At 42.3% G+C, this 17,329-nt stretch overlaps 1 protein-coding gene across 5 annotated transcripts in view; it reads right to left on the bottom strand.

Moving 5' to 3' along the window:
• The window catches only part of EHBP1 (EH domain binding protein 1), a 256,095-nt gene that overhangs the window by 206,421 nt on the left and 32,345 nt on the right, over nt 1–17,329 (bottom strand). For all 5 annotated transcript variants that reach the window (XM_038750933.1, XM_038750935.1, XM_038750937.1 and 2 more), the window contains exons 3-4: nt 11,032–11,089; nt 6,221–6,316 (exon numbers count right to left, since the gene is read on the bottom strand). In XM_038750933.1, coding sequence (XP_038606861.1) covers nt 6,221–6,316; nt 11,032–11,089 — 154 coding nt within the window. The remainder of the gene's footprint in view (nt 1–6,220; nt 6,317–11,031; nt 11,090–17,329) is intronic.

The following is a 17,329-nucleotide window of genomic DNA, read 5'->3' as shown; positions in this document are numbered from 1 at the left end:
CGTTTTGATTTCTACTTAGAGAAAAAACAAAACAGACTTAAGAACTTGTACCACTCTCTTAATCAGTGACCTCCAATCTTAAAATAATATTTTTTTTACTTACCTGACAAATTATTTTAAAATGCTTTAATTATTTTTCAGAAATAAAGCAGCATAAAAATTAATGAATTACCTTCTTGGGGGTAAGCCACTGAAACATGGAAAAAATAATGACAATTCAAATTCTTTATGTCTTCATGAATACAGCTATGTGAAAGACACACTGCTGACAAATTAGAATGGATTTATTACTAAACACTTTCTTTTCACACTAGTTGAAGATTTAAAGACAAATAATAGAAAGGTGTGGTTTTAATATGGGAATGCAGGAGGAAGGAAAACAGTGAACAGCTTTTTACTTTATAAAGTCGTATTTGGTTATTCAAGATTAAGATCGAGAAACTGCCCCCCAAATATACTTACACTTATCCTGTACACTTCTGTGGTTTAAGGTAAAACAACCAGGAATTGAAAACACCCACACACTTAATGCTTTTTTTTAAAACAAAGAACAATCTAGTGCTTCACTGGTATTTTCTCTTCAAGACAACACAAACAGTCAGAAAGCTATGGTAGAAATTTTAATACAACATGATGGTGATTTTTAACTTCAAACACTACCTACTGCTAACAGCGAGTATCTCAAGGACTAAAGAGTATATCCCTCACATTCTTATAAATTCTTTAAACCTAGATTGATCTCCTAATCCTAGCAGTGGCACGTTTCAACAGCCACTTAAAAATTCAGAGCCACTCAGTACATATCACTTTTTGAAACACATGGCTGTCTATTTTGGAACCGGCTCCATTCCTCCACAACGACTTCAAATCCCTGCTTAACCAGCAACATCGGTGTGCTCATTTATTTGCTTTATCTGCCTTAGAGAGGGAAACATGGAAGGGAAACATGTACAGTCAGCACAGTTGGCTAATCCAGATTAAAGACCCCAGTTTCTTCTGTCCTCGCAGCTTTAATACATTAAAAAGCAACGGTAACATGAATTATACTCACTTCAAAACTGCAAACTTACTTGCTATTACATACAGCATCTTTCCTCCCTCCCCAACGTTTTTAAGCACAAACAATAAAAAGGGCAGTTAAATTCAGAGCCGCGTGTTGTTTCATTCCACCGATCTCTATAATCAAAGATAAGTAAACTCTTTCCACAGCACCTTTGGACCCTGTCCTCAGAAACAGCAATTCTGGGAATTCTAGTATTTACAAGTACCATGCACAAGCTATCTAATTTAACGTGCTTTGCTTCAACTTCCATCACCTTCTTCTGTAAGGTTTTAGAGCTTCGATCTATTCAATTAATTTATTTTAAAATAAGATTCACTTTCTCATGATTGAAAGAGAAAGAGTCTTCTCCCGTTGCTCGAACAGATAAAAGAGGTATAAAAGAACTGGTCACTGGGTAATAATTAGCTTGCATAGAGGAGCAGCATGGCGTAGTGGATAGAGCATGGGCCTGGGAATCAGAAGGTCATGGGTTCTAATCCCAGCTCCGCCACTTGTCTGCTGTGTGACCTTGGGCAAGTCACTTCATTTCTCTGTGCCTCAGTTACCTCATCTGCACATGGAGATCGAGACTGTGAGCCCCACTTGGGACAAGGGACTACGTCCAACCCCATTTGCTTGTAACCACCCTTGCGCTTAGTACGGTACCTGGCACACAGTAAGCGCTTAATACCACAATAATAATAATAATAATAACAATAATATTCGGTATATTTATTTATTTTACTTGTACATATCTATTCTATTTATTTTATTTTGTTAGTACGTTTGGTTTTGTTCTCTGTCTCCCCCTTTTAGACTGTGAGCCCACTGTTGGGTAGGGACTGTCTCTATACGTTGCCAATTTGTACTACCCAAGTGCTTAGTGCTATGTGCTCTGCACATAGTAAGCGCTCAATAAATACAATTGATGATGATGATATTCCAGGAGGCTCAATCTTTCCTTCTTGGGGAAAAAAAATTATTCTACATTGGGGGAGTTTGAAATTGACAGAGTTCTGCTTGGGTCTAATAAAAATGGAACATTTCTAAAATGAAAAACTTTAAGTTAAAGATGGGTAAAGATCATTCATGTCTTCCTGTACTTTATTTATAACTGATATTTTATTTGAACGTGACCCTTAACACTGATATAGCAACATATCAATTTGCTTAATCAAAATAGCAAAATATGTAACAAAATGTAATTTAAAAAATTAAAGTAAAAGGTGCATGAAAAGGCCTCAATATATCACAGCAGACAATCTGAAAATTCTTTACAAAAGAAAATTTCCAAACAAATACTCCATTAATTTAGGTAAATCCCAAGGGCTTGGCAAAATACTTTTGATCACCGCAGACTGGAAATTTCAGAAATTGCTGAAATACCAACTAAGGCATCAGAGTATTTTATAAAAAAAATTAAATACTGTAGAATTCAAGGCTGAATTTTATTTCAAACACAAAATAGATTAAAATGCATGACATCTAAGCACAAAGCTACATCTGATGTGTTCCTTTATGAGGACAGACTGAGCAGATGGTATTCCCCAATTGCTGCATTCCTTGGGCACAGAAAATCACAAGGATATTCTAGTTTATAGATTTTTCCCACTTCAAACCCCAGAGGAATAATATTTAAGTACAAAGTAAAGCTCAGTCAAGTGATCATCCCAAAATATTTTTCCCTACAATCTTTCAGATGAAATGAAAGAAACCGATATTAATTTTACCTATACCTGGATGCTTCAGAACTTATGAAAGTTGCACTGTTAAAGTGGGCTTTCCATGATAAGAGTGCCCCATGGGGAAAGGCTCAAGAAAATTAAAGATGATTAAATACATAGGAGCAATAACCTGTAATAATGAAGGGATCTCCCATCTGTGGCCCTGAACCCAGGGAATGCTTTCTCTGGAGGCCTTCCCAGACTGAGCCCCTTCCTTCCTCTCCCCCTCGTCCCCCTCTCCATCCCCCCATCTTACCTCCTTCCCTTCCCCACAGCGCCTGTATATATGTATATATGTATGTACATATTTATTACTCTATTTATTTATTTATTTTACTTGTACATATCTATTCTATTTATTTTATTTTGTTAGTATGTTTGGTTTTGGTTTTTTTTTTTCTCTGTCTCCCCCTTTTAGACTGTGAGCCCAATGTTGGGTAGGGACTGTCTCTATATGTTGCCAATTTGTACTTCCCAAGCGCTTAGTACAGTGCTCTGCACATAGTAAGCGCTCAATAAATATGATTGATTGATTCTCTAGAAAGCAGCAGTGCTAGGAGTTGCCCTTCCCTTCTCTTTCCTGACCTTTTGATATCCCTGCTGGGTTTCCGGGACTATGACTCGCAGTGCTGTTGCCCCATTATCAAGAGGTAGGTGACTGTCCATTGTGTGCTTGTGTATATGCGTGGGAGAGAAGATGCAAGCAAGTCTGAATTCGCCATACCTTTTCACTATCTGAATTTTCCACACTAACCAACTCGTTCCCTTTCCCGCTTTTCCTCCCATGATCACGGAAAATGCAAAGTTTACTTTATGTATCAAATGCAGAAAAAAGGCCATTGTAAAAATATGTCTTTATCACAACTGGCAGGAGGTACCTCGCTACTCTCCCTAACAAGGGTGAGCAGGGAATTACGCAAAGGCTCTCCAAGAAAAATGCCCCGCCTTAAAAGTTCCTGTAGACAAAATTTGATCATTATAAACAGTAGACCCCCACCTAACACTAACTACCATAGTGGTACCCCCAGCGCACGTCATCCCCCGGGCCTGGAATGCCCTCCCTCTGCCCACCCGCCCACTCTTCCTTCCTTCAAGGCCCTGCTGAGAACTCACCTCCTCCAGGAGGCCTTCCCAGACTGAGCCCCTTCCTTCCTCTCCCCCTCGTCCCCCTCTCCATCCCCCCCATCTTACCTCCTTCCCTTCCCCACAGCACCTGTATATATGTATGTACATATTTATTACTCTATTTATTTTACTTGTACATATCTATTCTATTTATTTTATTTTGTTAGTATGTTTGGTTTTGTTCTCTGTCTCCCCCTTTTAGACTGTGAGCCCACTGCTGGGTAGGGACTGTCTCTATATGTTGCCAATCTGTACTTCCCAAGCGCTTAGTACAGTGCTCTGCACATAGTAAGCGCTCAATAAATATGATTGATGATGATGATGGTATACAGCATGAAGGTAGCTAGAACCCAAAACGAAGACTACGGATTTTCTACATATATCCCTTAATTTGCACCAGGAGCAAATCAGCAATTAATGCTTACGGCAAAGCACCAGAGCACCTGATTGCTACTACTGTTGCACTGGTAAAGCGCTTTCTTAAAATACTGCAATAAAAATAATAATAATTGTGGTATTTGTTCAGTGTTTACTATGCACCACGCACTGCACTAAGCACAGAGGTGGATGCAAACCAATTGGGTTGGATAGAATCCCTGTCTGTCCCACACAGGACTCACAATCTTAATCCCCATTTTACAGATGAATTAAGTGAGGCAGGCTCACGGAGTTTCCAGTACTCTACCAGTCTCCGCTACAGGAGGGAGAGTCAAGCAGAGACATACCCATTCCATTCCTTGCTTGGGCAGTGGCTAGCGAGTGGAAGGTAATTTGCTACGAGTCAAAACTCCCCTGCGCTGGACAGCAGCGGCAAAGAAGAGAGTCAAGGGTGGGGACTCAGATTTACTGCACAGAAGAAGGCAATGGTAAACTAATTCTGTATTTTTACCATGAAAACTCTATGGATACACTACCAAAATGACTGCAGATGGACGTGGGGCATTCTGTGAGAGATATGCCCATGAAGTCGCTACGGGTCGAAGACAGCTCGACAGCGTAAGACTTGAGGCACAGAGCAATTAAGCGACTTGCCCAAGGTCACACAGCAGACGGGTGGCGGAGCTGGGATTAGAACACAGACTCTCCCGGACCCATGCTCTATCCACTAGGCCACACTGCTTCTCCTTTAGGTGCTGCATCAAAGTATAAAGATAATTCTTCGCACACTTCTAAAGGGGGAGAGAGGAGTAATAATAATAATAATATCATCATCAATCATATTTATTGAGCGCTCACTGTGTGCAGAGCACTGTATTAAGCGCTTGGGAAGTACAAATTGGCAACATATAGAGACAGTCCCTACCCAACAGTGGGCTCACAGTCTAAAAGATAATAATAATAATAATTGTGGTATTTGTTAAGTGCTTCCTAGGTGCCAATCACTGTACTAAGCGCTGGGGCAGATACTAGGCAATTAGGTCCCACACGGGGCTCACATTCTAAGTAGGAAGGAGTACAGGTATTCAAGCCCCATTTTACAGTGGAGGCAACTGAGATCCAGAGAAGTTATGTGACTTGCCCAAGGTCACAGCAGGCAAGAGGCAAAGCAAGGATTAGAACCCGGGTCCTCTGATTCCCAGGCCCATGCTCATTCCACTAGGTCACACTTGCTCCGGTAGAAGTTGTGGACTGCTACAGGATAATAAATAAATTCCCCCTTTTAGACCGTGAGCCCACTGTTGGGTAGGGACTGTCTCTATATGTTGCCAACTTGTACTTCCCAAGCGCTTAGTACAGTGCTCTGCACACAGTAAGCACTCAATAAATACAATTGATGATGATGATGATGAAGCCACAGTATGTTACTGCTGAAAGAAATCCTCTTCAGGTACCTCACTGCTCTCTAGTCCAACCCCAGTCCCAACTGTTGAAGTCATCCAATCAAATACATCAATCAATCAATCGTATTTATTGAGCACTTACTGTGTGCAGAACACTGTACTAAGCGCTTGGGAAGTACATGTTGGCAACATATACAGACAGTCCCTACCCAACAGTGGGCTCACAGTCTAGAAGAGTGGGCTCACAGTCTAGAAGAGTCTACATCATCATCATCATCAATCATATTTATTGAGCGCTTACTGTGTGCAGAGCACTGTACTAAGCGCTTGGGAAGTACAAGTTGGCAACATATAGAGACAGTCCCTACCCAACAGTGGGGCTTACTCTCCACATTCACACAGTGACAGTGGGCAGGGGAGAAAGGCACCACCCCCACAAACTTCAACGAAAGATCAGTGCACTAAAGGATGACAGGCTGAACCTAAATCCTGCATACGGATATTAAGGCTTAATCCATTAACGTACCACTGTAGCTTTATAAACTTACCTTAAAAAGTGTCACAGTGATTTCAATATTTTCAGGAACTGGCCACACTACTACCCCTCGGTATGGGTTTTTTATTCCAGGTTGCCAGCTATGAGCCTAAGGGGAGAGAAACCAGATATGTTTCAGATGGTGGTAGCCTGGTACAAATATTTATAACCTTTCCTATAGATACTGTTCTGAAAAGAATACCAAAAGGAACAATTCACACTTTCAGTCTTTGCAGCTATTACCAGTGAACACAACACACTCACTGCTAGGAATAACTGCTTGGAGAAAAACTTGCAACGGAAAATTTAAAAAAGCAAAGAACAAATTCTTAATTGCACTGAATTACTTAGACTGTGAACCCCATATGGGACGGGGCAGTGGCTGACCTGAAGAACATGCGACCCCCCGAGCTGCGGACCACCCCCTTCTCCTCAACACGCTATCCAACCTTGGCTTCACAGACTCCGTCTTCTCCTGGCTCTCCTCTTATCTCTCTGGCAGTTCATTCTCAGTCTCCTCTGCGGGCTCCTCCTCCCCCTCCCATCCTCTTACTGTAGGGGTTCCTCAAGGGTCAGTTCTTGGTCCCCTTCTGGTCTCGATCTACACTGACTCCCTTGGTGACCTCATTCACTCCCATGGCTTCAACTATCATCTCTACGCTGATGACACCCAAATCTACATCTCTGCCCCTGCTCTCTCTCCCTCCCTCCAGGCTCGCATCTCCTTCTGCCTTCGGGACATCTCCATCTGGATGTCTGCCCGCCACCTAAAGCTCAACATGTCCAAGACTGAACTCCTTGTCTTCCCTCCCAAGCCCTGCCCTCTCCCTGACTTTCCCATCACTGTTGATGGCACTACCATCCTTCCTGTCTCACAAGCCCGCAACCTGGGTGTCTTCCTCGACTCTGCTCTCTCGTTTACCCCTCACATCCGATCCGTCACCAAAACCTGCCGGTCTCACCTCTGCAACACTGCCAAGATCCGCCCTTTCCTCTCCATCCAAACCGCTACCCTGCTCGTTCAATCTCTCATCCTATCCCGGCTGGATTACTGCATCAGCCTCCTCCCCGACCTCTCATCCTCGTGTCTCTCCCCACTTCAGTCTATACTTCACGCCTTCTGCCCGGATCATCTTTGTGCAGAAATGCTCTGGGCATGTTACTCCCCTCCTCAGAAATCTCCAGTGGCTACCAATCAACCTACGCATCAGGCAAAAACTCCTCACTCTCGGCTCCAAGGTTTTCCATCCCCTCGCCCCCTCCTACCTCACCTCCCTTCTGTCCTTCTCCAGCCCAGCCTGCACACTCCACTCCTCTGCGGCTAATCTCCTCACCGTCCCTCGTTCTCTCCTGTCCCGCCGTCGATCCCCAGCCCACGTCCTCCCCTTGGCCTGGAATGCCCTCCCCCCGCACATCCGCCAAGCCAACTCTCTTCCTTCCTTCAAAGCCCTACTGAGAGCTCACCTCCTCCAGGAGGCCTTCCCAGAATGAGCTCCCTCCTTCCTCTCCCCCTCCTCATCCCCCCGCCTTACCTCCTTCCCCTCCCCACAGCACCTGTATATAGATACATGTATATATGTTTGTATGTATTTATTACTCTATTTATTTTATTTGTACCTATTTATTCTACATATTTTATTTTGTTAATATGTTTTATTTTGTTGTCTGTCTCCCCCTTCTAGACTGTGAGCCCGCTGTTGGGTAGGGACCGTCTCTATATGTTGCCAGCTTGTACTTCCCAAGCACTTAGTACAGTGCTTTGCACACAGTAAGCACTCAATAAATACGATTGAATGAATGAATAAATGAACTTGTATCTACCTCAGCGCTTAGAACAGTGCTTGATATTGATATTTACTAAGCATTTATCAAATACAATAATTATAAGTGAATTTTTCATAACACAATTATCTGTGTTTACCTTGAGGGTATCGTTTGCTTTTCACGTAAACTGCCTGTTCAGAGTGAAAACGACCCTTAAAATCTTGTTAAATGAGTCCTTACAATGTGGTAGGTGCTAAACAAACCCATTTGCTTAACTATAGGTAACAGGACACAGGTTTCCTCCTTTTCTTAGATGACCGAGGCTGGTTAAATTTTTATTATTTAATTAAAGAGCTCATTAGGCCTAACTGCTCTTCTTTTAATCAATTGACAAAATGACCCCTTTAAAATTTTCAGCAGACACCCCTATACTTATTGTCAGATAACCTGAAGTATTATACTTAAGTGGATGGATGAATTTTCAGGTAGTTACATTTTTTTCCTTGCCCTTTCTTTGAAGCCCAACCTAACTTTTTTTTCAGGCTTTTAATCAGTAAGAAGGGTAAGCCAAATTAATTTTGCCCAAAGATACTTCCATACCACCTGTCGCTCGCTATAGAGCTTACAACCTCATTTTTCATGGCTTTTCTATCTTTCATATGCCAAAATGTTAAAAGTACACATCATTTGAAAGTCACAAATAGGTTGCCAAGAGGAAGTTACTTGAAATCAAGTATCACATAAAATTAAAAAGCGGAGTTATTTAGTTTCGATATGGATCTTAATGCAAAAAAGTGTCCCTAGCATTTTCTAAATACATTCATTCCAGGCTTTGGTTAATTGTTTCTTTGGTTAATTGTTTTTTAACTATAGTAAGGTCAAGAGGAAGTGCAATTTTTGTACTTGTCAATGCGTCAAGAGCCTCGCCTAGACAGAAGTAGTTTAAAGCTCCTTTCTGGGGGAGGCTGTTGTGGATGCCCCGTTGTCCACGGTCCTAAAAGCTGAGGGGAACTCCCAGCCCCTGCACTGCAATCCCAGAAAAATTTGCAGAGATGGATGGGCATCTGTGATTTATTCTAATGTCCACCTCCCCCTTTAGCCTGTAAACTCCTTGATGATCCAGGCAGAGGCAGTTGTAGTAGGGCCTTGAAGATGAAGCGAGCGGTGGTCCATCGGATATGAAGGGCAAGGGCATTACAAAGCCAGAGGGAGGAAATGGGCAAGAGGTTGGCAGCAAGAAAGGCAAAATTGAGGTACAGTGAAAAGGTTGGTGTTAGAGGAGCAAAGTGTGCGGGCCAAGTTGTAGTAGGAGATCAATAAGGTAAGGTAGGATAAAAGAAGAGCAGTTAGGCCTAATGAGCTCTTTAATTAAATAATAAAAATTTAACCAGTCCCGGTCATCTAGGAAAATGAGGAAACGAGGAAACAAATGGGTTTGCAACAAGATTTTAAGGGTCTTTTTCACTCAGAACAGGCAGTTTACATGAAAAGCAAACGATACCCTCAAGGTAAATACAGATAATTGTGTTATAGAAAATTCACTTATAATTACTGTATTTGATAAATGCTTACTAAATATCAATATCAAGCACTGTTCTAAGCGCTGGAGTAGATACAAGTTCATTTATTTATTCATTCATTCATTCAACTGTATTTATTGAGCACTTACTGTGTGCAGAGCACTGTACTAAGTGCTTGGGAAGTACAAGGTGCCTTTCTTGCTGCCAACCTCTTGCCCACGTCCTCCCCTCATCTTCAAGGCCTTACTACAACTGCCTCTCCAGGAGGCCTTCCCTGCAGAAGCCCTTAATCGGTGTCGCCTCTGCATTTGGGCCTGTTCCCCTTAGGCATTTTGAGGTTCTTCTGTCTCCTCTGCCTTCCCCCTAGTCCCTGCACCTGTTTTGGGACAATTTTGCAGGGGCCACTGAACGAGGTAATTAATTAAATGACATTTAATAAGCACTTACTGTGTGCACACCATTGTACTAGATGCTTGGAAGAATATATTATAAAAGAGTAGATATACCATTCCCCCACCCCCAAATTTGTACATATTTATTCATTTGTACATATTTATTACTCTGTTTATTTATTTATCTTGTACAAATCTATTTATTTTATTTGGTCAGTATGTTTGGTTTTGTTCTCCGTCTCCCCCTTCTAGACTGTGAGCCCGCTGGTGGTAGGGACCGTCTCTATGTGTTGCCGACCTGTACTTCCCAAGCGCTTAGTACAGTGCTCTGCACACAGTAAGCACTCAATAAATATGATTGATTGATGTACCTAGCCATCTGTGATTTATTCTAATGTCCACCTCCCCCTCTAGCCTGTAAACTCCTTGATGATCCAGGCAGAGATCATCGATACCTACTCTTTTATAATGTACTCTGCCAAGCGTCTAGTACAGTGCTCTGTACAGGGATTATCGTTTGTAGAGGAGGAAAGGTTTGCTATGGCAATTCACACTGGGAAAACGGTTGCTGAGAATGATCAAAAGAATATGTACTAATGAAAAGTGTATTTAATGATATGTATTTAGCAACTACCATGGCAACTGAATATGTAATTAGAGGATGCATTGTTTTAGCTGCAGTAGGTTTCACCAATAAGTACAATACTGTTGTTAAAATTATACATCGATGTTACGACTCAAATGCAAGCTACTGAAAGGATGAACACCATATAAGTTTTTACATATAAGTAAAAACTCAAGAATGTGACAGAAAACAACTATTATGAGCACAGTTTGGGGACAGAAACCATATACACAGACTAGCAAATCCTGGAAACAAACTGAACATTCTACTGTTTGATGAATTTGATTTCAATGCCTCCTATAGAAGATCCTCACAAATAAAAAGACCAAGCATTTAATGTACCTTAGTTCACATTAAATGCTGAAGTAACAATACAAATACATCTATACAAGTAACATTTTACATTCCGATTCAGTAAAATTTAAGGTATCCTGCTTTGGTGTCACCAAAATCTAAAACACTAAGAATCAAAATGATCTTTTTTCTTAAATGTAAAATGATAGTTTAAACAACAAAAACTAACCTTGGAAGATTTCCTTCGACTTCTTCTTGTCCAAACGACTACCAGTTTATCCGGTTGCCTACCAGGGAAAAAAAAATTCAAGGAGTTTAAAAATTATTTTTAAGCTACAATCTAAAGTATTTCAAAGATTAAACAGTTAACTTGCCAGTAAACATCTTCATCATCCTAAGATTAAAAAATGTAAGCAACTGTGGTTTAAACAGAGGCCAACTTTAATATGCAGAATTGTATGCTTTTCATCTTACATGTACATTTTAACATGCAATTTTAACATTTTACAATTATTCTAGCATGCAATTTCTCTTAGGTACTTCAGCAACAATTAAAATTTTTTAAAAGGTCACATGACATCCCCTCAGATATTAATGCTTTCCAAACTATTAACCCTATTGCTTTGGGGGAAAATGCTTTTGCACTCAATAATGGCTACTACTGTTTAAGGATTAGGTCACTATGGAGTCTGTAAACCATACAGACCAAATCAAAAACCATTTGATTCAAATCAAATCTATGCCGAGAGAAAGTAAAAATTGACTCCTATTGAAATGGGAGATGGGGCAAAGAGATGCGAAGGAGCCACCACCATGGTCCCCAGGCCAAACTGGAGACCACGTACGTCAATCAATCAATCAATCATATTTATTGAGCGCTTATTGTGTGCAGAGCACTGTACTAAGCTCTTGGGAAGTACAAGTTGGCAACATATAGAGACAGTCCCTACCCAACAGTGGGCTCACAGTCTAAAAGGAGGAGACTGAGAACAAAACCAAACCTGCCAAATGAGCTGTAGGGACATGGGCCGCTTTCAATCAATCAATCAATCAATCGTATTTATTGAGCGCTTACTATGTGCAGAGCACTGTACTAAGCGCTTGGGAAGTACAAATTGGCATCACATAGAGACAGTCCCTACCCAACAGTGGGCTCACAGTCTAAAAGGGGGAGACAGAGAACAGAACCAAACATACCAACAAAATAAAATAAGTAGGATAGAAATGTACAAGTAAAATAAATAAATAAATAAATAAATAGAGTAATAAATATGTACAACCATATATACATATATACAGGTGCTGTGGGGAAGGGAAGGAGGTAAGACGGGGGGATGGAGAGGGGGACGTCTCGTCTTGTACCCGTGCCCTGCCCCGAGCCACTGGGCAGTGACCATGGGAGCCCTCAGAACTGGTGCCTGAATGGCAAACCTATAGTTTGGACCCCAGACCACAGGCTTGGCAAGGACTAATGCCATAACCTGAGCCGGATCCTTTCCTTTTCACAAATGCCAGTGAGGTGCTGTCCAGCCCCTGAGCTGCCATGGAGTCCCTGAATCAGCCTGCTCAGCACAAAAATTAAAATCATCTGCTTTGAATTGAAAGAAATGGAAATTGAACTGGAATGGGCAAGCCGACAGGTTTCCCTGTGCCAGAGTTCTGCCATACTGCCAGCCTTCTATCTCTGTCCATCCTGTCTACCAACTACTTCAAGATAAGCTTCTTGAGGGCAGGTCTCCGTCTAATTAAAGTCTTAAACCATCTACTACAATGTCAACATCATCACCTAAAGAACTTACTGTTTGCTATTAGACTCAGAAGGTTTTGCTTCCGGAGACTGGGGCCACTTAGCTAAAGAACACCAAATGAAGACTAACACTGACCATCCTATAGACAGAGCATACCAAGGGAAATATGAGATTCGAAATCCAACCAGGATATTGTGAGGGACCCGGTAATCGTGGGGGTAGGTAGTAGCGGTACTTATTTAACACCCACTTGGTACAATGCACTGTACGAGGCATCATCAATCGTATTTATTAAGCGCTTACTGTGTGCAGAGCACTGAGGCACGTGATAAGTACTCAAGGAGCTGCCCACAAGGAGCTTCCAATCCATCAGGGAAGACAAACGTGAAAACACAGTCGAACCAGCTTCCCCAATAGAATGGTGGACAGAGTCAAGAACATAGAGAAGATACAGAAACTAACGTTTACAAAATGATACTTAAAGCCAATGAAGTTTAGTTCTACAAACGCAAAGCCCGATTGTCTGATTACCAGAAGCCCAATAAACGTAAGTACACCTGAACCAAGGGTGGCTGCTGCTGATTTGACAAGGGTATCGTAAATGAACTGAAGGAGGTGGGATTTTCAGGAGGGTTCTGAAGGTGAGAGTTACGGTTTGACGGATTTGAGCAAGGGGAACAAATAAATCCAATAATATTTGAAATGGTGGGCCACTGCACTGCTAGGCAGAAGCACATTAGGGCCAATGCCTTACCTCACCCACTACTCTGTGGCACGGTCTGCCTCACTGAGCAATCAGTGTAGCCACGCGGCCCAAGTACCAGTGTCTAACATGACCACACATGCAATTTATGTCAACGCACAATGAACCAAACTGGCAATCTGCAGAAATGTATGCTAATAATAATAATAATGATGATGGCATTTATTAAGCGCTTACTATGTGCAAAGCACTGTTCTAAGCGCTGAAAAGAGACGGTCCCTACCCAACAACGGGCTCACAGTCTAGAGGGGACTGTTTTAAGCGCTGAGGGGGATACAAGTTAGTGAGGAGAGTGCTAAGACATGAGCCCTATGAGGGACAGGGTTTCTGTATGACCTGTCAAACTTATATCTACCCCAGCAATTAAAACAGTGTTTGACACCTTGTAAGCGCTTACCACCATAATAATAATAATATATGCACACTGCAAGTTTTGCTTGGCAGGCACAAGGCCCAGGCCGCGTGGATTTGTATTCCTGAGCAGCATCTTGCATCATTGTATAAATCCATGTGACCTGGGCCACGCACCCACCAAACAAAACTTGCAGTAGCTGGAGTGACATCCTGAAATAGTATTCATCCTAAATATGCCAAGCAAAGTGCCTGCCTACTTATATGAACCATCCAATTATGGAAAGCTGCCAACATGCAGAACCGCGATTTCATGTAGGCCACAGATTTATGTAAGCTTCCAGTTCCTGTCAACTGCCACTCCCTCTGGTTGCTGAATTATGTAGAAGATGGTAGGTTTTTTCGGTCCCAGTGCTGAAATAGAAACCAAGCTATAGGGTTCTAAACTGAGTTGGAAAACCTTTAGGCAAATCAGAGAACTTAAATGCCAGCTACAGGTCCTAATGCCTGCTGCCAGGACTATGTGCCAACCAAAGAACTCTGATAAAAAGCTCAGGAACTTTAACCCAAGGTGGCCGAATTGTAAAACTAATCTCAGCACTATAAGCAGCCTGCTGACTATACCTCTTTGATGCTGCCCGGAGAATTTAAATGCGGCTCCTAGAATTCCACATTCTGCAAAGTTTACTTACTACCAAATAACACAGATTACAGGAGTAAGTAATAATAATCCATGCAGGTACTCAGGTTCTGCAAATGCAACCCAAGCAAAGAAGCAAAATTAGAGGCAGAATGTCCTCTTTTAGTAAATGCAGTACATCACCTTCTGTGTGTAGAGAAAGCAATTAAGTTGAGGTGGAACTAGTGCTTATGTGACAAGAAGACATCACTTGTATATATTTGTACAGATTTATTATTCTATTTATTTTACTTGAGCATATTTGCTATTTTATTTATTTAGTTAATGATGTGCATCTAGCTTTAATTCTATTTTTTCTGACGACTTTGACACTTGTCTACATGTTTTGTGTTGTTGTCCGTCTCCCCCTTGTAGGCTGTGAGCCCGTTGTTGGGTAGGGACCGTCTCTATATGTTGCCAACTTGTACTTCCCAAGCGCTTAGTACAGTTCTCTGCACACAGTAAGCGCTCAATAAATACGACTGAATGAATGAATGATCCCTTTCCCTCCCCTTTTTAACGTTCAATTCAGCCAATGAGGTCTGGGTGATTGAAAAGGTCTAAACTGGATGCACAGTCCTGGCCACATGATGCACACAACATACTTATAAATATGCATGGCACAAATGGTAGTTGATATTGATCAAAATCAGTAGTTACAATTTCTGATCAATATTTAAAACAGGACAACGGCAGGGACCAGTACTATTCCCAATATCAATAAGTGTACATGAATTTTAATTAGAATTCACAACACACATATTCTGACAGCCAATAAATATCTCGCTAACAAATGTTTATGAACAGCTAAAACTAGGACGACACTATGTTCCTACTCTGACAAGAGTTTAGTAGTTTTTGTTTATTTCCTGTATAAGTGCTAGGGGAGAGGGAAGAGGTAAAACGCTGACACTGCTCTCTTCCCAAAAGGAAGATGGCAACCTATGACCGGGTACAAGTGAGCAAATGTAAGTGTTGGCAGGCACCTACATCAAGGGTGAGCTGTGAGCCCGTTGATGGGTAGGGACCATCTCTATATGGGGCCGATTTGTACTTCCCAAGCGCTTAGTACAGTGCTCTGCACACAGTAAGCGCTCAATACGATTGAATGAATGAGCCTAACCTTCCAAATGGCACCATTTTCCCCCCAAAGTGTATGAGGCAACAATGAGCCCTCCTCCACTCATAGTGAAACCAATCTGGGTCACCTGGAGACCAGGGAAGGGCTATTTGAGGGAGCAGAAAGCCTTTTAGGCAGTTAGGGGAGCACACAGGTACGACCACTCTGCGACTGCCTAGAAGAAACAGAATCAAACTTCCCTGTTGAACAAAAAGAAGGTGAGAGGACAGAGGACAAGGATGACAAAGACTTGATCTCTTCTCTCCCTCTGAGAAGTATCAGTGGAGCAGGGGAAGGAGAAAGGGAAACCTTTTGAGCTTTTGCAGGGACATCTAGGAGCAACTACTATTCACCAGGGGTCACCTAACCAAACATCACATAAGAAAGGCCTTTCACAGTCTTTTTACAAAATGATATGGGACAAACGTGAGAACCAAGCAGGAATCCTGAAATATTGCTGTTGTAAAACTACAGTGGCAAGCTGCTTGGTCCTGGTGCTCTGGCGCATCAACCGTGTTCTGTGGTCACTTGAGTCGCCAATGGATAAAGTACTATTGTTTGCTCTTCACAATGTGCTGCATTTCTGCACACCTACTTGCTCATTGGACTCCGTGTCCCAGAGGGAACAGAACTGGCAGGGATGAAGAGTGTGACAGCGTGTGAGTGATGCTGTGCAAACCACTAGCCAGTCAATCGTATTTACGGTGTGCTTACCTTGTGCAGGGCAATGTACTAAGCACTAGGGAGAGTACAATATAACAATAAACAAACATCAACGAGCTTACAGTTTCAAGGGGAGCTTATACTATAATCAACTCCCCTGCACCAGTTCTTGGTCCTGTGATAGATCTCTGCCTCAAGACAGAGACTCACCTGCCATTTCTGACAGTAGATTTTGTATTTACACAGACTGCAGTTTTTAAAAGGTGCAGGTTTCTATTTTTTTTTAAGGAATTAGCAACCAGATGCATCAAACCAAAGAAAGTCAAACTAATACGGAATGTTCTGTTGGCTTGACTTCTTACAGATACAATGTTAACGGGCAAGACCACTACAGCTAATGGTCCAAGATAATAATAACAGTTATAGTATTTGTTAAGCGTGCCAAGCACTGTTTTAAGGGCTGGGGTAGTTACAGGGTAATCAGGTTGTCCCACATGGGGTTCACAGTCTTCATCCCCATTTTACAGAGGAGGGAACTGAGGCACAGAGTCTAGTGACTTTCCCAAGGTCACACAGCAGACAAGTGGCAGAACCGGAATTAGAACCCATGTCCTCTGACTCACAAGCCCGGGCTCCTTCCACTAGGCCACACTGCTTCTGTGAGGTGGAAGAAAGAGGCTGTGAGCCCACTGTTGGGTAGGGACTGTCTCTATATGTTGCCAATTTGTACTTCCCAAGCGCTTAGTACAGTGCTCTGCACATAGTAAGCGCTCAATAAAGACGATTGATGATGATGATGATGACACCCAGAGAACAATACAGTGCTCTCTTCAAGCAGCAGCAGGAGGACAAAGGAGCAGAGGAAGCTCCCTTTCTCACACCTGCCCATCTCCTTGCTAATGAAGGTTTCGCCATTGATTGATTGATTCATTCATTCAATCGCATTTATTGAGCGCTTACTGTGTGCAGAGCACTGTACTAAGCGCTTGGGAAGTACAAGTTGGCAATATCTAGAGACGGTCCCTACCCAACAGTGGGTTCATTGATGCCAAGAGTGGTCCTCCAGCCAGGGAACTGCTCACTACTAGAGCCCCCCAGCCCAATATTGAAAAGCTGATCCTCCACACTTGGCACCATCCACATCAACCATCTCCCCACCCGGCACCGGCGACCGGCTCGGAAGCTCCAGCGGTTTCCAAGACG

Source organism: Tachyglossus aculeatus, chromosome 9 (genome assembly GCF_015852505.1).
Source record: "Tachyglossus aculeatus isolate mTacAcu1 chromosome 9, mTacAcu1.pri, whole genome shotgun sequence".
Taxonomy (NCBI): Eukaryota; Metazoa; Chordata; class Mammalia; order Monotremata; family Tachyglossidae; genus Tachyglossus; species Tachyglossus aculeatus.
Note: the sequence above shows the minus strand (reverse complement) of the source record. Positions and strands in the feature narration are given on the sequence as shown.